The sequence below is a fragment of the Mustela lutreola genome, chromosome 1, assembly GCF_030435805.1.
Source record: "Mustela lutreola isolate mMusLut2 chromosome 1, mMusLut2.pri, whole genome shotgun sequence".
Lineage (NCBI taxonomy): Eukaryota > Metazoa > Chordata > Mammalia > Carnivora > Mustelidae > Mustela > Mustela lutreola.
In genome coordinates, this window is record NC_081290.1 from 68,583,912 (window position 1) to 68,607,280 (window position 23,369).

Here is a 23,369-nt window from a genome sequence, read left to right on the forward strand (position 1 = left end):
CTACCAAAGGTAGTATCCAGGAAGGTGACCAGCTGGCCCAACTCCCGAAGACCGGGACAGGAAGCTTGAGGCTAAGGTATGCAGAGAAGCACAGAATGAGAGTGCTATCCCACAGAAACACCTCCATGGACATGTGGGGCATCCCTCACATCTGAGACCAGTAAACAGGCCTCCCTGCCATCCTGGTGACAACTCCTGGAGACCAGGTACAGAGAGGTACAGCAGCAGGGGCAGAGGCTGTGTGCGGGCCAATCACCAGGACACCCCAACTCCCAGAAAGCCCAGCCACAAATCAGCAAAGACCAAAGCTAAGCCGTCCGCATGGTCAGAGAACGGGGACGCACCAGAGTCTGGTGACAAGCTGATGATGTGGACATCACAAGCTTGGTGGAGACGGTGCCTTAGCCCCTGGAGGTCTAGGGCTACAGCACGGATGCGTCTCTGTCATCCTGACTCCCTGCTGACCATCCCAGAGCCACACTCGCCTCTAGAGGGGGACCCGTCCTCCCACCAGGACAACAGCTGTGCACCTGTGCCAGGAATTCATGGCCAAGGGGCAAATGGGGTGGGAGCTGCAGCTTTGCCAAATGCCAGAACACACTGGGCAGAGAGGGGAGCAGCCTCACAGCCTGAGGGACCTCTGCTCAGCGGGTTGGAAGGTCTTGGCATCTACGGAAAGACCTAGTCCACCATGGAACCCAGGCCCCCTCCCGGAAGCTGAAACAGCCCCTTCCACCGTCAGAGTCCCAACGACCACAGAACCAGCAGGTAGAGAAGAGGCTGCTTTACTGCTGGAATGATGGATCCCCACCACCATGGAGAAATGGAGTCTGTACTTATTAGGAGCTGAACTGTAACCCCCCCACCCCCGCAAATTCTTGTGTTGAAGTTCTAATTTCTAGTGCCTCCGCACAGGATTGTATTTGGAGAAGGAGCCTTTAAGGTGAGGAAAATGAGGTCCTGAGAGTAGGCAGTACTCCCACAGGACTGGCATCCCCAGGAGAGGGCAACAGGACACAGAAGGTGGGGAGAAGACCACCGTGGGTGAGCCCAAGCCCGGGAGAGAGGCCTTGGAAGGATCCAGCTGAGCCCACACCTTGATCGCAGACTTCTGGCCTCTGGGCCTCGGAGAGAACACACTTCTGTAGCTAGAGCTTTGGGGTCGGTGGTTTGCTCTACTTTGTCATGACGGCCTGAGCTGGCTGAGACAGGGCTGCGTGACAGGGCAAGAGGAACACACCAGGAAGCCAGGGACCCACCCAGCACCCCCTCTGCTCCCTGTAAACTAATGGCAGTTAGCAGGGAACATAAGGGCTGGGCCCCCCCGGCACTGAGCTCCATGGTACCCACACCGGCAAAGAGGAAAAGGAACAGGGGCTGACTATGGGGTTCAGATGAAGAGTGATCAAGGTGACTTCTCCTACCCGCAATAAGGCACTTGGTGAGACCTTGGTGAGTTCTTGAGTTTTTCATGTGGATGGGCAGCTGGCAGGTTGGGGGAAGCCAGGGAGGGTGAGCAGGCCTGGTCTTCGATCCGCCCTTTCAGACCCACACCACCTCCCCCTGACCAAAGCCCAGGTAGCCCCAGAGGGCAGTAGAGGAGGAGAGTGGGATCAGGGCCTCACACCTCAACTCTTGCTCACAGGGCACCCCAGACTTGCTGCACCCCTGGGCTGAAGGTCTCTGCTCCTCACCAGGTGGCCTCTCCATACCTCTCTGTGTGGACCAGTGAGTGCTCCCTCACCTGCTCTGTGGCCCTGGGGTAGGAGGTAGGAGGCGGAGGGATCCTGGGTCCCACACTTCCCCGTGCAGCATCCCTGCCCACTGTCACTTATCTGTGAAGAGCCCCCAGTGTTCTTCATCTCAACATCCCATCTGTCTCCTTCTGGGCTCAGATATGGAACCAGGATGGCCCCAGGAGCAGGCACAGCTTGCAGCTGACATTGTGGGCCTTTTTTCCTGCTGGCCGTGGTTGGGGTCTGACAACCTGGAAGCCCCACCCCACCTCCCACCATGTGAAGTGCAGGGGTCAGCCTGCCTGGGCCTCAAGGAGTGGGTCCTCATCTGGGCTCCAAGCTGACTCCGGCAGGCCCCCTCTCGCTCAGCAGAATGGACATGGGACAGCAATGGAGCCCACTGCACCCAGCAATGAGGCCAAAGGCCCCAGGGAAACAGGAGAGCTATCCTAATGGCAGCCAGACCTCAGTCTCCACGTGCCTGGCCAGCGCCCTGTCCTAGCTCCCTCAGTGGGAGAACACTCTGAAGAGGAGGGACTTGGGGAAGGCCTTGCTCTAGCCAGGTTCCAAGTGTACCCTGGGCCTGGCCACAAAGGGTAACCCCAAGACTGACCAGTGGAAAGGCACTGTAAGGGGATGAGCAAGAGGACAGGAGAGGACAGACAGAGCCGATGGATGGGCCACTGGTGGTCCAACCCATCTCAGCTCCCGGCCCCCCAGGCTGCGGAGTCAGCACAGGTTCACAGTCACCGGGTGGGGAGGGCTTCATAGGGCAGGGACTTCCACGTAGTGCACAGGGTTTGAGAAAGGGCCTGGTCGGGCCCAGTAGTCCACGGCTCGAACCCGGTAGAAGCCAGAGGTGACGGCGGTGTCTGAGGGCACAAACACATCCGTGTGCTCTTGAGTGATAGCCCCCAGGACCCACCCCAAACTCCCAGAGCTCCCTGGAGCCCACCCCACGGGACACTGTGCCAAGGCCCAGAAGTGGGGCAGCTGAGGCCAGGGCACAGGGCCACAGGCACACCTGGGCTGAACACAAAGAGGTTGAAGGTCGACGGCTTGCTGCTGACAGGGGCGTACATCTCACCATCCGTGGAGAACTGGATCTCATAGGTCCACAGGCACCTGAGGGGACCAGTCAGAACCAGGGCTGGCGTCCTGGTGCAGTGGAGTATAAGGCAGACTCACAGCCCCTTCTCTGACCCTTCCCCGGGTGCCTGGCCCTCCTCCTGCAATGAGGTCAGGCCACATTGATGAAGAGAGGGGACTGGAACCCAGATGCCACCTGCCAATGTTCCCTGCAGGGCCAGGGACCAATGTCTTGGCCATTTCTGTGTCTGTGAGAACAGCGGGAGCAGTGGTATGACAGGCAGAGGTGGGGACCAGTTGGAGAACCAGAGTGGAGTGACCACATGGGCACTGCAGCCTCAAGAAACTGGGCATAGACAGGGACAAGCAGCTCCTCAGGGTGGGTATTAGGGGAGTGGGAGTGAGTGCACTCACGCACTTGGAGCCCACGTGCTCATCCGACCAGACCAAAAGCACCTGCCCACTGGTCAAAGGCAGGGCACGGAGCCAGGTCACCTGCAGGGAGAGAGGCTCCATGACTGGGGGGTTGGAGGGGCCTGCGAGGCGGGGCAGGAAGGGGCTACTTGCCTGGCCTGGTGGCTTCTCAGGGCGCGCGCACACGTGCACCAGCAGGAGCGAGGGTAGCTGGAGCTCCGGGCGAAGGGTCAGGCGGCCGCTGGCAGGGAAGAGCTGTGGCGCCACAGCCACCGGGTCCTGGGGACAGGAACTGGTGGTACTCTGGGCCTTGGGATCGCAACAGCCGCCCTGCCCCATCCTGCGCCCTGCCCGCCGACCTCAGCTGCGCGCATGCGCCGGAACTCCTCTGTGGAGGGGAAGACTGGCTGGCCGAGACGCTGCCACTCGCCATGTGGACTGCAGAGCTCGTTGTCCAAGTACAGCGTGACGTAGACAAGCCCTGTGGAGCCAGATGCTGGAGCCACGCCCCACCGGGCCGGCCCACCAGAGCCTCGCCCCGTCCCCCAGGACCTCAGCTCACCCGGGCCTGAGGGCACCCCGCTCAGGCGCAGGGTCAGGGCGACGCTGCGGTTGGCGTGGGTGCGCGTGTCGTCACTTGCATAGATCAGCACCGTGGCGCGCCAGGCATCAAGGGGGCCACTGGGTCTGTGGGCGCTGGCTAGCACACCCACTGTGTGGTTGCTGTCCAGCACGGTCCCGGCTTGCGACACCTCAGCCCAGAGCTGCTCGCGGTCTACAGGGCCGGGGTGGGGTGGTTGCTAGGCAGAAGTCGCGGCCTCCCAGGGCTGCCCTCCAGGGCCTGGCTTCCCACCATTCATTGCCCGCCAGTAGGGGTCCAGCCCCAGGAGGGCCACAGTGACCCACTGAGCTGGGGAAGCGGGGTGGTGAGGGGCAGGAAACTCCCCCATCCTCCCCCATCCCCAGCAGGGCACATACATCGGTGTTTCCCCTGCCTGAGGGCCTTTGCACAAGCCACTAGGGCCCTACTGAGCCTGGGTCCTGGCCCCACCCAGGGTGCCCCCGGCGGCCTCCTCTGTCCCCAGTCTGGGCTGGCGCCGGGTAAAGGAAGGGGCGATACCCAGCAGGGCCAGCAGCGCCATGGCAGTGAGCACCGGCTTGCGCAGGAGCTGCACGTGTGGCGGCCGCGTGTTGTTGACCTGGAAACGCGCAGTGAGCGTGCGCTGCGTGAAGTAGTGCGGGTGGTAACTCAAGAAGGCGTTGTCGTTGCTCAGGAGCGCATAGCGCATGGCCGAGCTGGTGTTGGCCAGCAGCAGGTTCTGGTGCTGCGCGATGACCTGCGGGCATCCAGGTGGCAGCGCTCTTCCAGGCGCCCAAACCCCGGTTCCCCCAAAGGAACGTGGCCCAGGGGGTAGGTCCTGGGGGCTGGCCTACCTTTACCACCATGGCCGCATAGGTCACGTCAGCCCTCCAAGGCTGCGGCAGGGACCAGCCCACCAGCGGGTCCGCCTCATCGTTGTAAATGGGGGTGTCAGCAAACTTGGGGAAGAGCTGTTTTATCTGTTGCACCGTGGCCTTCTCCTGCTCCAGGATGTAGATGGAGCTGCCGGCACCCTGCGGGAATCAGCCTCAGGACCACTGGGCTGAAGACCAGGTGGGGCTGCAGCTGGCCGGGGTCCCTGTCTAGCGGAGGGGCAGGGGCGGTACTGTACCTTTTTGTGGAGGGAGATGTAGTCCAGCCGCACACCCGACTCCCCCGTGAAGAAGTTGGTGCCGTTGTGACAGTGCCCCAGGAGGCCCCAGCAGAGCGGGGATCGAGGCCAGGGGTGGAAGGAGTCCCCGGGGCCGCCGAGGCGCAGAGCAGGGCTGGCAGCCCGCAGACCCTCGGAGCAGGCGTCGTAGTAGTTCAGGAAGCCTGGGCCAGAGGGAACTTGAGTCCATCCCCTGGTGCCTGAGGGGCTGCTCCCGCCCCTTCTCCACTCACAGGACCTCAGAGCCGCCACCCACCTTGCATGGTCATGGACACGTTGTCAAAGTCGTGGTGGTCTGGCTCATTCCATGTCTCGAAATTCCACTTGGAAACATGTGAGAGTCCATACCGACCTGCAGAGTGTCCCCACTGTCACACATGCTTCCCCCTGCCCTGTGTGGGGAATGCCAAGCCTATCCCAACTCACAGGAAGTCTGCCTATGGCTGGACACTTGGCTATGACAAGGCTATCCAAACCCATATGAGCCCACTGCACCCTGCCTGGCCTCCTTCCCCATCAGGAGACCCTGGTTCAGGGCTCATGAGAGAGAAGACCAAGGAGGTGGCCCAGGTGGTATGGGAGAGCCTGACCAGGAACGCCCACCCTCTCCCTCCAGGGCCTGTGCCCTGCCCACCAATGTATCTCCTGGCCACGAGAGAGACCAGCTCCTTCCACTCAAACACCTGCTTCTTGTCCTCGAAGTTGGTGAAGCGTTTGGAGGGGCTGCCCATCAGCTCAAAGCCTGCAACACAGAAGGTGGCGGTCCGGCCGGGGGCCCCAGCTGCCCGTACAGAGGCCAATCCTCTGCATATAACCAGCGAGGACTCAGAGGGGTCAGGTCATGGGGAGGGGACAGGACTAGAGTGCCGAGGGCGGGGCTGCTGCTTACCTGGGAGGAGCTGGTTCTCCCTGAGAAGATCCAGGTACCGATCCAGATGGGTGAAGTTGTAGCTCAGACCTCGCCCAGCTGATCCCCTGTGGAAAAACAGTGAATGTCAGGCCAGAGGACAGTGGGATCTGGGCTGAAACTGTCGCCACATTCAAGCATGTAGGGAGCCTGCAAGGTGCCACACAGGTCTCAGATCCAGACTCCTCAGTCGGTCCCACCCCTTGGAAAACACCAATGATGGCAGCCTAGCAGTCATTCACAGCCTAGTATGAACCAGTGTGCCTGTACTGGAAGCCTACCCCCAAGCCTTCAGGAGCTCAGAACAGCTTTGGGCTCAGGTGTGGCATGGGGCAGGCAGGCCTTTTGGGAAGGGTACAATAGAATGGAGTACAGGAGAACAAGTCACCCTACAGACAGTTGACTATGGAGTGGGGAGCCATGAAACAGGGCAGGACCTGGGGGACGCCACACCTTGCTTCTTGGCATCTCCTGGAGGCCAGGGCTCCAGATTTGTCTCAAGAGTATTCCTCTTCCCTCCCACACTCAGAAAAGGAAGAAGGGCAGCCTTCCCACCCTACTTCATTCATCCCAGACTGTGGCCCAAATTCTTCCAGGTTCACATTCTGGGAGGAGATAGAAATCATCAGGCAACTATTTGAATCTTTAAGAGCACATCAGATGTACCCTGAAGGGGAAGGGCCAGGGAGCAAAGGATCAGGCAGGGAGGGCCTCTCTGAGGTCATGTCTAAGACCTACCAAGTAGTGAGACAAAGCGAGCAACAGGAATGCTGGGGAAACAGCCAGGGCAGCATGTGCAATGGCCCTGAGGTTGGAGCAAACTCATAGTGATCGAACAGCAGAAAACATGGAGTGGACCTGGGACACAATAGGGTGCAGGCTGTGACAGGGTCACAGAAGGCCTTGTTCCCAAGGTGAGGATGGGCCCCTGACTCAGAGTGAAATGGGGAGCCCTGTCAGAGATCCAGCGAGAAAAGTGCCATGACTTTGTTTTGAAAACTTTTTTTTTTTTTAAAGATTTTATTTATTTATTTATTTGACAGACAGAGATCACAAGTAGGCAGAGAAGCAGGCGGGGGGGGGGGGGAAGCAGGCTCCCTGATGAGCAGAGAGCCCGATGCGGGGCTCAATCCCAGGACCCTGAGATCATGATCTGAGCTGAAGGCAGAGGGTTTAACCCGCTGAGTCACTCAGGTGCCCCTGAAAACTTTTTTTCAACAGTTTTAGGTTTATAGCAAAACTGAGAGGGAGGCAGAGAGACTTCCCATTTTCCCTCTGCTTGCACGTGGGCTCAGCCTTCCCTGTGAACCATGTCCGCACCTAGTGGTATATCCCTTATGGTGGACCAGCCTCCACGGACACACCACCATCACCCAGAGTCCACAGATGACATCAGGGTGCTCCTCAGGGGCGCATGTTCTGTGGATCTGGACGAGGGCATCAGGGCAGGCGCCCACCACCACAGTATCACCTAGAGTTGCTTCCCGGCCCCCACATGCCCCGTGCTCCCCCTGTCCGCCTTCCTCCTCCCAGCCCCCGACAACCACAGATCTAACAACTGGCCCCATAGTTTTCCCTTTTGCCATGATGTTTGGAAAGGTCCCCCGAGAACAGTGCAGCACCAGTACTGGGTGGTGGCCACAAGGCAGCAGAAAGGAGCTGGAGCAGATGGGCTTACAAGGTAGAAGGGACAACCTGCGGATGAGTGGAGTAGGTCTCACACAGCCCCTCACACTTCACCTGAGCAGCTTGGCCAGTAGGGGTACAGGTGGTCTCTGAGGGTGGACCCGGCATTGAGGGCTGAGGGAGGAAACTGGTGGCCTTGCAGTCAGGCACAGGCAAGGCCCCAGGGCGGAAGGAGTCGTGCAGGGGTACGTGGCCCAAGCTGAGGGGCACTGCCTCCGGAGGAGCATAGGCAGGTGGTCCGGCAGGCCTCTCAGGGCTCCCCCTAAGAACATGCCTGGTCCCTTCACGGTCTGTCCCAGGAAAGAAGGCGGCTGGGGGTGGGAGGGCCTGCAGTGCGCCCTCTTGTGGCCACTGGGGAGAAGAAGGGTGAGGTCACGGAAAATCTGGGTCCTGGGCAGCTTTCATCTGTCCAGCTCTCCATCCCACACCACAGTCTGGCCCACAGTCATCTCCCTGGGCACAGTGAGGACATGGATAAGTCAACACCTCTCCTCTACGTTCTTCTCTCTCCCACGCCTCGCTTTGTACAGGGTCAAGGCTGAGTCTGGGCCGGGGCTTCAAAGCCCACACTGGGACCAGGGCAAGCCACAACACATGTGGGCCTCCTGCTCCTCCCAGGCCCGGTACTCTGCTTTCTCTGGCTGGCCCTTCTGTGCAGGGCTGCGTCCTCCCACTCCTGAGGCCCAGCAGGACAAGCCTCTGGGCAGTGGGACTCACCTCCCTCACCTGTTCCCCTCCCATCCAAAGGTCAGGACTGGTAGCAAAGAAAACTAACAAGCAGTTGGGTAAAAATTAAATGTGCACAGCAGACGGTTCCAAAGTCCCACTGCTGTGGGGGGTGGGTGGGCAGAGGTGATGGGGTGACCAAAGGGAAAGTTAGGACATGTGCAGGGGCTCCAGGCTCTCCCTCTAGCCCCTGGAGGCAATGACCCCAGCCTGCACACATTGGGCGCCCAGCAGGCCTCAGACATGTGCTGCCATGTGTGGTGTCTTGGGCCAATGAGGTACCACGGGGGAGCCCCAACACAGAGGCATCCCCAGCCTGTCACCCTGGGTGGGTAGGAGCATACCCTGGCCCGGCCAGCCCTCACAGCTAAGGATACCCTGCGGGCCAAAACACCCCTCCCCAGGGCCAAAAAACCCACCTCAGAGTGACCCCCAGCCAAGGAACCCCAGGGAGCAGTCCTTGGGCTCCACAGTGGGTGTCTGGGTCCCCCCTGCGCCTGGGCCCTTCAGAGTGAGGAGCTGAGACCTCAATCAGGGAGGCGGCTGAGCGGTGAGGTGAAGTGCACACAGGCCTGGGTCTCCACTGACCAGCCTGCATTCTGCGGCCCGGGTCCGAACCTGGACGGGAGGCCTCGGCTCCTGGCACGTGGGCCACGGCTGCCGCGGATGCACAAAGGGCTCATTCACGCTCGCCAGCGGAGGTCGGGCTGCACTGAGCAGCACTCCCAACCACTGCGGGGTGGGGGGGCCTGAGCGCCTGCGCCAGAGGACAGTGCGGCGACCCGCCCGGTGAGTGTTCGGGTGAGAGCGGACCGGCCGCGGCCGCGCGTGCTATGCGGTGGGGGTCGCGCACGGAGGGGACGTGGGCGAAGACGTGGGGCGCGCGCTCCCGGAGCAGGAGGGCGGGGCCGTGCGCGCTCAGAGCGGGAGTGGTGTAGGGGCACGCAGCCGGCTAATGGACCCGCCCCCTGAGGGAGCTCGCAGCCTCAGTCTGAGCGTGGGGCTAGGAGGGTGTCGGGCTAAGGGCGGGCGGGAGAGGCCGGTGCTCTCCATCTTCCCAGCCAGCACCGGGGGAAACGCGGGTCTGGTCCTCGGAGCCGTGGAAGCAAAACGCGCTGCAGACCCGGCCCCTTTGCACTCAGAGTCGGGATGCAATGTCTCCTTTCCAAATAAGCGTACTTGACGATTTAAAACCGAAATTTAAAGACAAATACTAAGGAAATAACCATGTGGCTTAGGGCTGGGCAGACTCCCCCAGAGGGGGGTTCCAGGAGGGCGAACCCCAAGGCCCCTGTCCGGGAGAAGTCTGCAGCTCCGTGGGCCGGCGGAGTGAGGGGGTGTGGGCCTCAGGAGCCCCTCTGACAAGCAAGCGCCAGGAATAGGTACCTATGTGCGGGGCCAGACCACAGGTGCCCATCACCAGCCTCAATGCAGAGAAGCTGGGGAAGGGCACGTTGGGGGCAGGGGGAGGGGGTCCTGCAAACCTCTCAAAGGTCAGATGTGACCTCAACTGCTACTCCTTCACCTGATTTAGACACCCAGCCCCGGCAGAATGTGAGCCCAATCCCGGCCAGCAGGGGGAGGGGGGCGGGCAAGGCTGGCTCCCTGCTGCAGCTGACAGGGTGGAGGCTCTGGGTGGGCCCACTGCCCACTGAGGCCCTCCCAGAAGCAGCTTTGCCTGCCCTGCATCTCACCCCTGGTGCTTTCCCACCCAGAGCCTCCAGAAACCCCTGCCCCTCCCCTTCCTAACTCAGGAAGGGCCCCTTCCCATGCTAGGTCCCCACCCCGAGGAACCCCTCTCCTCCAGCAGCACCCAGGCCCCCTCGCCCAGCACGCACACGCTATCCCTGGCTGCCACTGCTCTGGGCACCAAAGAGTCGTTTCGGACACACAACCCCAGGGAGTTCTCTCACTGGCCCCCTGCCAGTACTGGGGCAGGAGATAAGGTAGATGCCCCCCTCAGAAAGCTACCCTCCCCTCTGCACCCCAAGGTGTGCCTGATGACCCCAGGAAAGGGCCTGAGGCTCTCCTGCTCTGGGCAAACAGCTCCCCACCAGAGGTCACGTGGGTCCTGGGCTGGACGTCCGGGGTGGGGGGAGAGGGAGACCCTAGGTGTGTCCTGGAGGGACAGGAGAGCACTAGCGGCTATGGGGCCAGGGCAGCCCAGTGGGATGGGCCCCTTTGCACACATAATCCTTCAAGATCTCAGTGATGGAATTTCACCTCAGTTATTCGGTATAAAGGTGGGGGACCTGAGACCGCAACAGTCCTCGTACGGTTTCTGAGGCACGAGGGTAACCATCTAAAGCCATCACGTGCCTTCCCCCAAGCCCTGGCCCATGCCGGGCACCTGTCAGTCATGCAGGTGCTCAGACCACCCCATCCCCTCCCAGCAAGAGGGCACCCCTCCTGAGTAGTGTATCTTGGTGCCTGCTGGCCCTCCAGCAATCCACACGCGTGCATGCACAAAAACCTCACACCCGCCTTCCACACAAGGACATGGAACAGAGGCTGAGGATACAGCTGCCCAGGGCCACCCTGGCCAGCGCTCCAGCTCAGACTAGATCTGTCCCTCCTTACAACATGAAGGGTAACCAGGGACAGGATAAAGAGCTCGTCCTTCCCCCAGGGTCCCTCCCCCTCCTCGCCTACCCCTGGGTAGTTGTGGCGAGGACAGTAAAAGGCCCCAGAGCTGAAGGGTCCCTTGGGGCCTGTGTCCCGGGGGACTTCCGCCTCCCCCAAGGACCCCAGCATCCAAGCACCCTGCCCCAGGCACTAAGCACCCTCGCCCACCGTGTCCCGCACCTGGGCCAGCGCGGGGAGGCTGGGAGCTTATCAGGAGGCCCCGTACAATTGTTTGTGAACCTCTGATTACAGTGCAAGTCCCTGGATTAGCCGACAGGTAACACCGGTCTGGGGGAAACCCATGACTCAGCAATTTTGGGGGTAAATAATTTAACTGCAAGTCCAGCTGCCCAGGCAGTCAGATGGTCACCACAGAGCACTGCCCCCGGAGGGCACGACATCTGCCACGGCTGGGCTCCTGGCTCCAGCTCCACACTCGAATCCTGCTGCCCACACCCCTCCCACCCCCCACTGGCCAACAGAAGCCAGAGGGCTCTGGAGGCCCAGCCGGCCGGCTCACTCCAGCCCCAGTGCCTCGCTACCCTCCAGGCCAGCTGCCTCGCTACCCTCCAGTCCCCCAAGCCTGTGAGGGGCTCCTCAGGTAAGACCATCCAGGGCCCTGCTGTGGAACTGTGAAATCCCTGAGGCGACCAAAGAAGCCAGCTCCCTGGGGGAAGGGAGTGTGGGACCGGTTTCAGGTCTCCTCTGTGGACCCGCAGGCACAAGGCAGATACCACTGAAGCAGTCCCCTCCCACACACCCGAACCTTGGGGGCTGTGTACTGAGGTCTTCCCAGGAAGGAAACCCACTCAGCGTCCCTCTGGAGTTCAGGGGGCTCTGGCTCCCCAAACCTCCCGCCATACAGTCCTCCACACCCCGGGGAGATGCCAGGCCCTGTGTTGTGGGCCAGGGGTGGGAAGGCAAGAGCAGGCCGGGCCCTGGAAGGCCCACTGTCCTTGGGACACAAGGGACAGTCCCACACTTTTGTTCACGGTACACCTGTGTGATCTGAAGAGTATTATTACACCCTGGGCAAGGAGACCCCACAATTCTGGGGGATGAGGCAGAGGACAGAGACCAGTCACCCCAACCTCCCTACCCCCTGGCCCCCACTGAGATCACCCTCCCAAAGCCATCCCAGGAATTCTGGCACAGAGACTGGGGTGGCCAGCGCTGCTGGCCCAGCACAGATTTGGGGTCCCAGGATCTCCAAGGTTTAACAGGGCCTCAGGAGGTCTCCCTCCTCTGAGCCCATGGTACAGAGGTGATGGAAGGGCTGCCAAAGGGGACCATGGTGGTTTGGATGGGTGACAGCGGGGCCACTGCCTGCCCGGGGAAGTGGACGGGAAGCAGGGGAGCTGGGTTTGGCCATGCATAGGTCTGGGGCTCTGTGCTGCCCTCTGACCCCAGCAGTGACACACGCGTCCATTGCAGGTTCCCCTGAGGAGTGTGGCGGGCCAGAATGGAAGTGTCTGCGGAGGGCGCGCCGCAGGGCACGGGGCCAGTGCTGGTGCGCCGGCGGTCCCCAAGGTCCCTGGGCCTGCGTGAGATGCTCAAAGCCAGGCTGTGGCGCAGCTGCACGTGCAGCACGCAGAGGGCCTGGACGCTGGTGCAGGACCTGCTCCCCGCCACCCGCTGGCTGCGCCAGTACCACCCGCGGGAGGCCCTGGTGGGTGATGTTATGTCCGGGCTGGTCATTGGCATCATCCTGGTGCCCCAGGCCATCGCCTACTCGCTGTTGGCAGGGCTGCAGCCCATCTACAGCCTGTACACGTCCTTCTTCGCGAACCTCATCTATTTCCTCATGGGCACCTCGCACCACGTCTCCGTGGGCATCTTCAGCTTGCTCTGCCTCATGGTGGGCCAGGTGGTGGACCGCGAGCTCCTGCTGGCTGGCTTCGGGCCTGCCCAGGAGGGGCCCGGGCCTGGGGACAACAGCAGCACCATCAACACCTCGGCTGCTGTGGCGGGACTCAGGCCGCAGGACTGTGACCAGGACTGCTACGCCATCCGCGTTGCCACTGCCCTTACGCTGGTGGCTGGCATCTACCAGGTGAGGGGCCGCCCAGGTGGGGGTTCTACAGAGTGAGGTGCAAGCCCCTTGGATGCTTACCACCTACTCGGAGGGCCAAGCCCAGGGCAGTGTAGAGTCGGGGCCTCGGAGGACAGTGGGTTTAACCAGCAAGGACAGGACAGAGCTAACAGAGGTGGGCACGGGATAGCACCCCAGGATGGGGGCACCCAAGGCTCTGAGGATGCCCAGGAAAAGGGACCCTGTCTGGCGAGCTGTGGCCTAGACAGGAAGAGTCGGCTAGAGCTGCGGACTGGCCTGACTGGCTCACATAGCCCCCTGGGTTTCCTGTCTCCACTGGGACCCCGAGGGACTGCCTCTCTTCCCGCAGCTTCCCCATGCCCTCAGCTCTCCTGGACCAGGCCTGTCCTGTCCACCCCCAATGTCACACCCTGCCAGGGGCCCCAGGTCTCCCAGGACGGGGGCAGTGTCCCACGCAGGACAGGGGAAAGGAGCTGCTTGCTGCTGCCTGGAGGCGGCACATGGAAGAGGACCAGCAATGAGCACACGAGGCTGCATGTGCTCCTCCAGCGTCTGCTGTGCTCGTGTGCACACGCACATGCAGGGGACTCCACACACAGTCCGCTTAGGAGACAGGCAACGGCAGTGAAGGGGTGAGGGGCTCTGGGCTTCCACCACACTCACTCCACCCTGTCCGCAGGTACTCCTGGGCATGCTCCGGCTAGGCTTCGTGTCCGCCTACCTGTCTCAGCCGCTGCTTGATGGCTTTGCCATGGGGGCCTCGGTGACGATCCTGACCTCCCAGATGAAGCACCTGCTAGGCGTGCGGATCCCACGACACCAAGGGCTGGGCATGGTGGTCAGCACGTGGCTGAGCCTGGTACGCGGCGCTGGGCAGGCCAACCTGTGCGACGTGGTCACCAGTGCCACGTGCTTAGCCGTGCTGCTGGCTGGCAAGGAGCTCTCTGAGCGCTGCCAGCGCCGCCTGAAGGTGCCCCTGCCCACGGAGCTAGTGGTCATCGTGGTGGCCACGATGGTGTCCCATTTTGGGCAGCTCCATGAACGCTTCGGCTCCAGCGTGGCTGGTGATATCCCTACGGGCTTTGTGGCCCCACGGGTGCCAGACCCGGGGCTGATGTGGCGCGTAGTGCTGGACGCAGTGCCACTGGCCCTTGTGGGCTCCGCCTTCTCCATCTCTCTGGCGGAGATGTTTGCCCGGAGCCATGGCTACTCCGTGAGGGCCAACCAGGAGCTCCTGGCCGTGGGCTGCTGCAACGTGCTGCCAGCCTTCTTTCACTGCTACGTCACCAGCGCCGCACTGTCTAAGACCCTGGTGAAGACGGCCACTGGCTGCCGCACACAGCTGTCCAGCGTGGTCAGTGCCGCTGTGGTGCTGCTGGTGCTGCTGGCGCTGGCGCCACTCTTCCGGGACCTGCAGCGGTGCGTGCTGGCCTGTGTCATCGTCGTCAGCCTGCGTGGCGCCTTGCGCAAGGTCAGGGACGTCCCGCAGCTGTGGCGGCTCAGCCCGGCTGACGCGCTGGTCTGGGTGGCCACCGCGGCCACCTGTGCGCTGGTCAGCGTCGAAGTGGGGCTGCTGGCCGGCATCCTCCTGTCCCTGCTCAGCCTGGCTGGCCGTACCCAGCGCCCGCGCGCCGCCCTGCTCGCTCAGATTGGGGACTCTGGCTTCTATGAGGACGCGGCGGAGTTCGAGGGCCTGGTCCCCGAGCCTGGGGTGAGGATATTCCGCTTTGCAGGGCCGCTCTACTACGCTAACAAGGATTTCTTTCTTCGGTCCCTCTCCAGCCTCACGGGGCTAGACGCGGGGCGTGCGGCCACCAGGAAGAAGGAGCGGGGCCTGGAGGCCAGGGTCAGTGAGGGAGACCCTGTCGAGGGCATGGACCTGGGCCCAGAGACCAGCACGGCGGCCCTGGTATCCACGGCAGCTGGATTCCACGCTGTGGTCATCGACTGTGCACCCCTGCTCTTCCTGGATGCAGCCGGTGTGGCCACGCTACGGGACCTGCGCCGAGACTATGCAGCCCTGGGCGTCATGCTGCTCCTAGCCTGCTGCAGCCCCTTGGTGCGGGACACCCTGAGGAGAGGCGGCTTCCTTGGGGAGGACCAGGGTGACCTGACTGAGGACGGGCAGCTCTTCCACAGCGTGCATAGTGCCGTGCAGAGGGCCCGAGCCCGCCACAGGGTGCCAGCAGCCACGGACTCCGCCCTCTAGCAGAGCCTCCATTCTGCCCCAGGAGCCCTCCTCAGATATACGCACACCATTGGTCAACGACATCAGTTGCCACAACTCCTCCAAGACTGATGCTGTGCCCCTCTGCCCTGGAGGGAACACACAGAGGCCCCTGACACTTAAACATCCAAGAGCGACTCCCTTGAAACAAACCGCCCCAGTGCCAGCCCGGACCACAGGTTGAGCATCCAGGGCCCTGCAGGGTTGCTTTGGCGCTGGGTGTCACGGTCTTATTTGAACAAGGTCCCCGAGGCAATCATGACGCCTCCAAGGTGCCAACAGGATACTGGTCCCTTGCCCCGCCCAGTCCCAGTCCCACTGGGTGAGAGGTGGCAGCTCTGGCCAGGGGCAAGAAGGTCTCTATGTCTCTCGAAGTCTTCCAAACACACACCCAAGTGTTCTTTTGTGCCACGCCTTGGCTGGGTGGAGCCCTGCAGGGCCAAAGGGGAGGGGGTGTGACCAACACAACTTCAGCCCAGCCCCTGGGCAGTCTTCCTGCAAAGCCTGACTGGCCAGCGCACCGCACAAGGTCTGTGGGTGCATGGGCGCTAGGCCAGCCACAAAGCTGGTGCAGTGGAACACCCACCTGCCCCCGAGCCTCTAAGTGATATCCAGCGGGTTGCCAACCCAGGAGCCACCCAGCACCCACCACAGCCCCCAGACTGCACGGCCCGCACACCCGGACAGAGTCCTCCTCTTGGCCTCAGTCTTCACCTCCATAAAGGGGGCTCTGCCAGCTGTCCCCATCACTCACCTGGCTGTGATGAGCTCCAGCAGCCAGTGGGTCCGGACCTGCTCAATGCCACCATGAGGGACAGCACCCACATAGGCCAAGTTAAGCTGCTGGTCCCAGCTGAGGTCATACTGGTCAGCCTGGCTGTGAGGAAGTGGGGGGCTGGGGACAGAAAAAGGGGGATGTGGCATGAGTCCCATGGACAGGCCCAGGCTTGCCCAGGACACCCGTCTCCAGCAGCTGGACAGAAAGTGCCTGCCAGTGAATGTTACAGTCCCTGATGTAATAAAATGACCCCTCACACCAGGAATGTCAGGAAGTCTCATGTTTATGGAAAGCAGGGGCTCCCTGAGGGGAGAGGACCACATCCCAGTACCCTGCTCCTTCCCCTTCAGTCAGGTGCTCTCAGCCAGAAGCAGGCCACAGAGGGGGTGGGAGCCATAGGGAGGTGGGAGACAGGGGCAGGTCTGAGACATAGCAGGGTGGGAGACAGGTCCCCTCGTAGGGATGTGTGACGTCACTGTGGCTGCCCCCTCAGGAGGGTCCTGGTCTGCTGCCTCTCCTGCGCTCCGCCTGCCCCAGGTGGCCAGCAGGCAAACTCAGGGCCTGTCCAGAGGCCTCTGGCACCCACTCAGAAAACCCTTCTTGGCATCCAAAACACTGCCTGGAGCCCGCGGACAGAGAAAACTCTGGGTCTGACTGACGGGGGACCCTGAGGGTAAGGAGTAAACCAGCCAGCGGCGGGCTACCGCCCGGGCAGCTGTCCTCCCATCAGAGCGCCTAAGGTGGGCCCAGAGCGCAAGAGGGAAAGGGTCTCTCCAATGCAACCAGGGGGACCCAGAGCGTGTCCCGGGTTCAGGAGGAGCGCGCGGCGGGATGGAGGCGAGATGGGCCTCTAGGGCCTCGGTTTCCTCGCACGGAGCGCTCACCAGAAGCCGGTGCTCCTCCAGAAGGGCCGCAGGGGCCGCAGAGCGCGGGCCGCGTCCACGAGCACGAGGTGCGGGGCCTCTGCCAGGGCCCTGGGCGTGGCCAGCAGCGCGGCCAGCAGCGTGAGCAGGGGGGGGCGGGAGCGCGGTGCCCGCATGGTCGGGTGGGCGCGGGGGCGCGGGGGCGCACGGTCGCCGCAGGCCCGGCGGGTCGTCTGTGCTCTGGGAGCCGAGGGCTGCGCGGCGCCTACCCGTTCCACCTCCGGGTCGCACGCCACGTGACTGCCGCGGCGAGTTCTCGGAACCCGGGCGGGGCGGGCCTGGCAAGAGGCGGGGCCGGCCTGGCAAGAGGCGGGGCCGGCGAGGGGGCGGGGATTGGGGGTGGTCCCCATCGTGGGTCGCGGCCCCTTCCCAGCCCTGGGGCCTTCTCTGCTGAAGTGCGGCTGTGCGCCGACGCGTCCCGCAGGAGCGCTGCGCGGTCCCGGGGCCCGAGCGAGCTCTTTTCTGATTCGCGCTTCAGAGGGTTGCTCCGGAGACTGGCAGGGAAGTAGCCGAATGCGCGGGTCAGGCGGCCACTTGATGGCTCTGACCTGCGATGGCTGGATGGTGTGCACAGGTGGTCGGACGGGGGCACGTTCGGAAGATGAGCGCTAGATCTCCAGTGGATGGGATGCAGGGGGTGGGGGGGAGAGTCAAAGGAGAGCCCGTGCAGGGTGGGCTTGGCTCAGGGAAGTGACAAGGATCAGGTGTGGTCAGGGCGCAGGCCGGCTGGGAGAAACCGAATGGACCTTGCTGACAGCTGGGTGGCCCGGCCTGGCTGTGCTCATCCTTACACTCCACGTGCAGGCGCACGCGTGGCAAACGCCGTGGCTTCCACAGTTGGACCTGTCCCCACACTGTAAGCTGGCTCCTGCCGCCCTCCTGTGGGAAGCCCCAGAACCCCTCCCTGGAGGCCACCTACGGACCAGCCCCTCATGCTGGCGACAGAGCAGTGTCTGCAGAGGTAAGAGTGTGGGGCTGGCTAGCACTACTGGAAGATCCCCAGCCACAGATCTGGGGGGCCTGCAAGCCGGGGAGGGGGGGGGCACAAAGACCGCTGCCCAGGCACATGGCTGTGAAGGGCTGAAGCCAAAGGCCAAGGAAGCATTTTCAGAGCTCACTGATTTTTCAACAGAAGCTACAGAAACTAGTACACAGTGAGAGGAAACTCACTCCTGGAAACACACAACTGGGGAGCTAGAATTCTGAACCCAGCAAGAAGTTTACTTCAAAAGAAAAGGTCAAATAAAGACTTTGCGGAGAAATGAACTCTGGAGACACTGGTTGCCACTGGCCCTCACCTGAGGAGATGGTAACTGGGGCCCTTGAAGCAGAATGACCCCCACAGCCCAGAGCTTAAGGAACAGTGTGTTGTATATAAACCTAATGAAAAATGCTTTCTAAAACCAGAACAGAATGTCTTCTGGGACTTAAATACCCCAGGGAATTGAAACGCATGACAATAGCACAGAAGTTGTGAGCAGAATAATTGTAGTGTGATTGGCTGGCCCACAGCCAGACCCTGGGCCTCATCCCAGGACCTCTGAGTGTGACCTTTCATGGTGAAGGGACTTGCAGGTGAGATTAAGTGAAGGATCTTGAGATGAGGAGATAATCCTGGATGATCCCAACGGGGCCTGTATGTCATCTTTGCATCCTTGTAGGGGGAGGCAGAGGAAGACTTGACAAGGGAGTGGCTGCATAAAGACCTCAGAAGAGAGGTGTACTGTGTACTGAGGCTTTGTTCAGACCAGGTACAGTAAGACACACACACAGGGAGATGATTGCAATGAAGAAAGAAGTTCATATTCACGGATATGAGGAGACAGAAGGCTGGGCACTTGGGCCACGGCCACACAGGAACACCAGAAGTGGGGAGAGATCAGCAGAGAGCCTCATGGCAAGTTTGCATTACACAGAGGCTGAACACATCTCCCCTTCAGGACAGGGAAGGACAGAGAAATCTTTTCAGGTTGGTGTAGGTGAGAGTTGGGCAAAGGGCCCTTAATTAGGGGAGCTTAAGGCCTGAGGCAAGATAAGCACTCATCTTGGGGTCCATTCATTGAAATGGGATATGACGAGGAATTGTTTAACAGGATCATTATGTCCCTCAGTGAAACCAGTTCTGTGGAACCTCTCAGAAATATCGCGGTTTCAAGTGACATGTGTCTTGGTTACTTGTTTCTAACTCCAAAAGGTAAGGATGTCTTGGTCACGACTCATATTGTGGTTTTCCTGTATCTGGACGCATGTGTGATTTCAAGTTACATTTTTGGCATCTGTGAGTCAAGAGAGTCCCAGTGTTCTCTACTCTGAAGGGGACAGTTCTTACGCAGTGGTCTGACAGTGTGGCATCAGTGTGAAGATGGGCCATTGTTGCCCAGAGGACCCACTGCTCAGGCACCTGTATGAAGTTTGGCTAAAGTGCTGGCCTTGGGTCCTGTCCATGTTCGGGGATGTCCTGGCAGTAGGACTCCAGTGGTGTTGGTCACACATGGTGGCTGGTGGTGCTGTTTACATGGTCTGCCTGCTCCTGAGCCTCCAAGTCCCAAGGGGCTCCCAGGCAGCCAGCAGCCTGGGGAGGAATGTGTGGCCAGTGGGACCCAACAGAACTCAAAGCTATTGGACCTCTGTGTCCTAATGAGTGTGTCCCAGGAATCCCCTTGGAGGAAGGCACCATGTTGGAGAGAGGTGGCTGCGTCAGGAACTTGTATGGGGGTTGGTGCTGTGGTGCAGCTCTGGGCAGCCGGGAATGCAGCACTGTATCCTCTCAGGTGTGGAAGTAGTCGCTGCAGATAGGCTGTCGAAACAAGCCAGAATCGGACATTTCAGCCCATCAGTACGAGCAAATGTTTACTGGTTGGGTAACAATCTGAATGGTGCTGGGTACTAGGTGTGTGGCCCCTGATGGGCGGGACCACATCATGGAGGGGGCGGCCGGGGGGCGGTTCTGGTAATCCACCACTAGTTGCTCCTAATGTTTCCAGGTGAAAGAACACACAAGATCAGGCCTGTATCTTCTCCCCTATTTTCTTTTTTTTTTTCTTTCTGGTTTTAGGGTTTTCACTCCTGCCTCTGGTGGATAGGAGGAAACTAGGAGGGAAGGGTCTGCAGGAGCCTTCCTAGGATGGCTCCAACCCAGCAGCATCCCTTCCCCTTGTTTCTTCTCTTAAGGCAGGATCTCTTTTCCCTCTTAAACAAAATCAGGACTGTATCTTCTCCCCTCTTTTTTTTTTTTGTTTTTTCCCCTCCCCTGCCTGTATTTGCTTATTTTCTTCCTTCTTGATGCTCTGGCATCTGGGGCCTTGGTCCCAGAGAGTGTGCTCCTCCTAGGGCTACATGGTTCCTAGAGAGAGCCCACACTCCGAAGCCACGCTTCATTTCTCTTACATGCCAGGCCAACACCCCCCTTACCCCAGATCATGCCAAGGCCAGATAATGGACACTAGGGACAGCACTATAGCCCAGGCCTGCCAAAATTATTCAAATTGCCCGATCCCAAACTTACTCCCTGTGCCTGCTGCTCACCCTTTCCTTCCTATGAAAACCTCAATAAAGGCTCTGGGCTACATTCCCTTTGCTCCCCTCTGCTTTCTGACTCCAACTGGTGCTTCGCCCTGTGGCCCTGCGTGGTGTGGGGTACCTGATTCTCTTGAGAAATGTAAGTAATAAATTATTCTTCCAAAGGCAGGTGTTTGCATTTCTGTCACCTTAGCCTATCTGATTAAAACGAATCTCAGGAATAGGGGGCCTGGGTGGCTCAGTTGGTGAAGCGCCTACCTTGACCTCAGGTCATGAACTCCGGGTCCCGGAATTGAACCCTGTGTCAGGGGTCCCTGCTCGGTGGGGAGTCTGCTTCTCCCTCTGACCCAGCTCATGCTCACTCCCTCAAATAAACAAAATCTTTTTAAAATAAGATTTTATTTATTTATTTGACACAGAGAGAGAGATCACAAGCAGGCTGAGAGGCAGGCAGAGAGAGAGGAAGAAGCAGGCTCCCTGTTGAGCAGGGAGCCTGATGTGGAGCTCTATCCCAGGACCCTGAGACCATGACCTGAGCCGAAGGCAGAGGCTTAACCCACTGAGCCACGCAGGCACCCCCAAATAAGCAAAATCTTTTCTTTTTTTTTTTAATCCTGGGTACCCAGTTTAAAGATGCTGTGCTTTGTTGGTGGAAGAAAGGGTCATGAGCACCGGACTGCAAAGAACACAGCTCCAGAAGGTAGAGAAAGCCAGCAGGAGGCCTCTAAAGGGAGCGTGTCCTGTTCACACCTTGAGCACATGCAAGGCCTTCTGCTCTTGGATCAGGGCTGTCGAACCCAGTGGAGAAGAGACCCTGTGGCCCTGGCCAGAGATGGACATGGATTCCCACGGGGCCTTAGTCATATGATCAGATGGCTTTGTCAACTTCGCTAAAGGAAGATGGTAGGACCACAGCAGTTCCCACACTGCCTCAGGCTCCCTCCGTCACACTTCCCCTCTTCTGGGTGGTTCTGGGGAGGTGGGGAAGCCTTTTCTGGATCTGCCCAAGGGGAAGCTGAGTGGTGGAAACATCAGCTTGGGTTTACTGGACTGTATGCACATGGTTCCTGGTCACTTCTTTGCGAACTTAATGCCAGACACCCTGGCACAGAGGACAGCTTCCAGGAACAGCCGTGGCAACTAACCAAAAGGAGTGAAATCACATGAACTTTTGGAACAGGATTAAACATTCTGCCGATTTAACAGGAAATGCTGACATCAGCAAGATAATGGAGAACCCTGAGAGCCAATGTGACAAGGACATGACGTAAGAGGGTTCATGAGATCCGTAAGGGCATTTGAGATTAGTCACAGCACGAGAAAATGAAGTGCCCCAGACTTTCCAGCTTATAAACGAAACGAATTTGTCAAAGTTCTCTCCAAATCTGAGGGCAGTCTTAGCTAGATAGGAGTTATGAGTAATGAAAGCCCAAGCGAGGACTTTGGTGAACTAGCAGCCATGAAGGGTTGAAGCCATGAAAGGTTGTTTTCAATCAACCTTGTTAGAGACGCTAAGTTCTTCTCTTTTCTCCCTGAAAATAATATTGAAAAAATTATAAGAAGAGACAATAAGGGGCCAATAAGGGGCTCAGTGGGTTAAAGCCTCTGCCTTCAGCTTGGGTCATGGTCTCAGGATCCTGGGATCGAGCCCCACATCAGGCTCTCTGCTCATCAGGGAGCCTGCTTCCTCCTCTCTCTCTGCCTGCCTCTCTGCCTACTTGTGATCTCCGTCTGTCAAATAAATAAACAAAATCTTAAAAAAAAAAAAAAAGGAGACTAAAAAAATGTAGATGAAAAATTTATCCTAGTGGCGTATCATGCAGCTATGAATAAAAATTATGGTATTTTCTGGATTTTGTGGTGTTTCTGGTGTTGGTCAGTTTTTAAGAATATTATGATTTCCTTTCTCTTTTTGAATACATTTGTATCTAATTCTATGATGACTTGCATTCTTTCTTAAAGAGAGAGGCTGTGGGTTGCCTAGATGGGATGCTGCATCACCCACACTGCCAAGATAGGCCTGGCAGCCTCGGGAGATGGAACTGCGAACCCAGCAGCATCTCTGTGGCCTCAGGGCCTACAGCCTCTTGAACAGGATGCAAAGGCCCTCCCCAGCAAGGAAAGACTGATCAGTTGGATGAGATGAAGCCTTAAGAAGGCCTGTTCACCCAGAGCCACAGGAGAGTGACAGGACCGTCCTGATGTGGAGGAGGCGGTGCTGACCCAGGAAGCTTCAGTATTCATGGATCTTGGAATTGTGAATTCATCTGCTCGCTAAACCCTTTGTAAGCCCACAGTGTCCATGGTCATTCGGGGATGTGGCCAGAGCAGCGAGGACAGAGCGGGACCCGATGTCCCCAGCAGAGACAGGAGGAGGCAGCGCCCTACTTTCTCGGTTTGGCTCATCCTGGAAACCAGTCTCCTTCCTGTCTGTTGTCTGTCTAGTACCTCATGTCCCGCATTTTCGTGCTTTTGGCTGTGACTCCGTGGCTGAAAATGCGCCCCCCAACCCCCAGGTGGTGCTGGAGTTCCACCCAGGGGTCCACATGCCAGAGGCTGCGGTGGGCCCACGGAGGAAACCATGGGTGGGGCGGGTTTTGTTTAGGCTTGAGGCGTGGCGATGCTGGCCACTGGTTTCTTGATGAGCCAACAGCAGAGTCGGTAAGGTGACTTCAGACAGAAGCTGCATGACACACGGTTCTGTTGTGACCAGTGGCTTCCAGGAAGCCGACCCTACCTTCCCCCAGGAGCCCAGACTGTGTGTTCATGGCTCCAGAGTGCAGCAGCCATGGACGGCGAGAATGGACTGTTGTTGACAAAACAATAATCTCTAGAGCATGAAAACTACAAATCAATAAAGACAAGATGCTCACTAGAAAAATGATGGAGTCACGAACAAATGGGGCCTTACGAGCTGAGCTGTGGGTGGCAGGTG

General features: G+C 59.6%; 2 protein-coding genes across 3 annotated transcripts; one reads left to right on the plus strand and one right to left on the minus strand.

Annotated features, from left to right (window-relative positions):
* Positions 1 to 769: 769 nt before the first annotated feature.
* Positions 770 to 17,173, minus strand: IDUA (alpha-L-iduronidase). 2 transcript variants are annotated; one of them, XM_059167458.1, is made up of 13 exons: positions 16,877 to 17,173; positions 15,969 to 16,109; positions 5,880 to 5,965; positions 5,625 to 5,732; positions 5,247 to 5,342; positions 4,952 to 5,154; positions 4,674 to 4,853; positions 4,360 to 4,576; positions 3,802 to 4,014; positions 3,599 to 3,720; positions 3,244 to 3,518; positions 2,761 to 2,861; positions 770 to 2,608 (listed from the first exon to the last, which is right to left on the minus strand). In XM_059167458.1, the coding sequence occupies exons 1-13, from the start codon at positions 17,029 to 17,031 to the stop codon at positions 2,502 to 2,504; spliced, it is 2,004 nt and encodes a 667-aa protein (XP_059023441.1). In that variant the 5' UTR covers positions 17,032 to 17,173; the 3' UTR covers positions 770 to 2,501. The 2 variants fall into 2 exon arrangements, with proteins under 2 accessions (XP_059023441.1, XP_059023452.1); XM_059167469.1 differs by lacking the exons at positions 15,969 to 16,109; positions 16,877 to 17,173 and adding an exon at positions 13,709 to 13,847.
* SLC26A1 (solute carrier family 26 member 1) lies at positions 11,322 to 15,196 on the plus strand. Its single transcript, XM_059167484.1, has 3 exons — positions 11,322 to 11,535; positions 12,369 to 12,987; positions 13,667 to 15,196. The coding sequence occupies exons 2-3, from the start codon at positions 12,397 to 12,399 to the stop codon at positions 15,194 to 15,196; spliced, it is 2,121 nt and encodes a 706-aa protein (XP_059023467.1). The 5' UTR covers positions 11,322 to 11,535; positions 12,369 to 12,396.
* Positions 17,174 to 23,369: the final 6,196 nt, after the last annotated feature.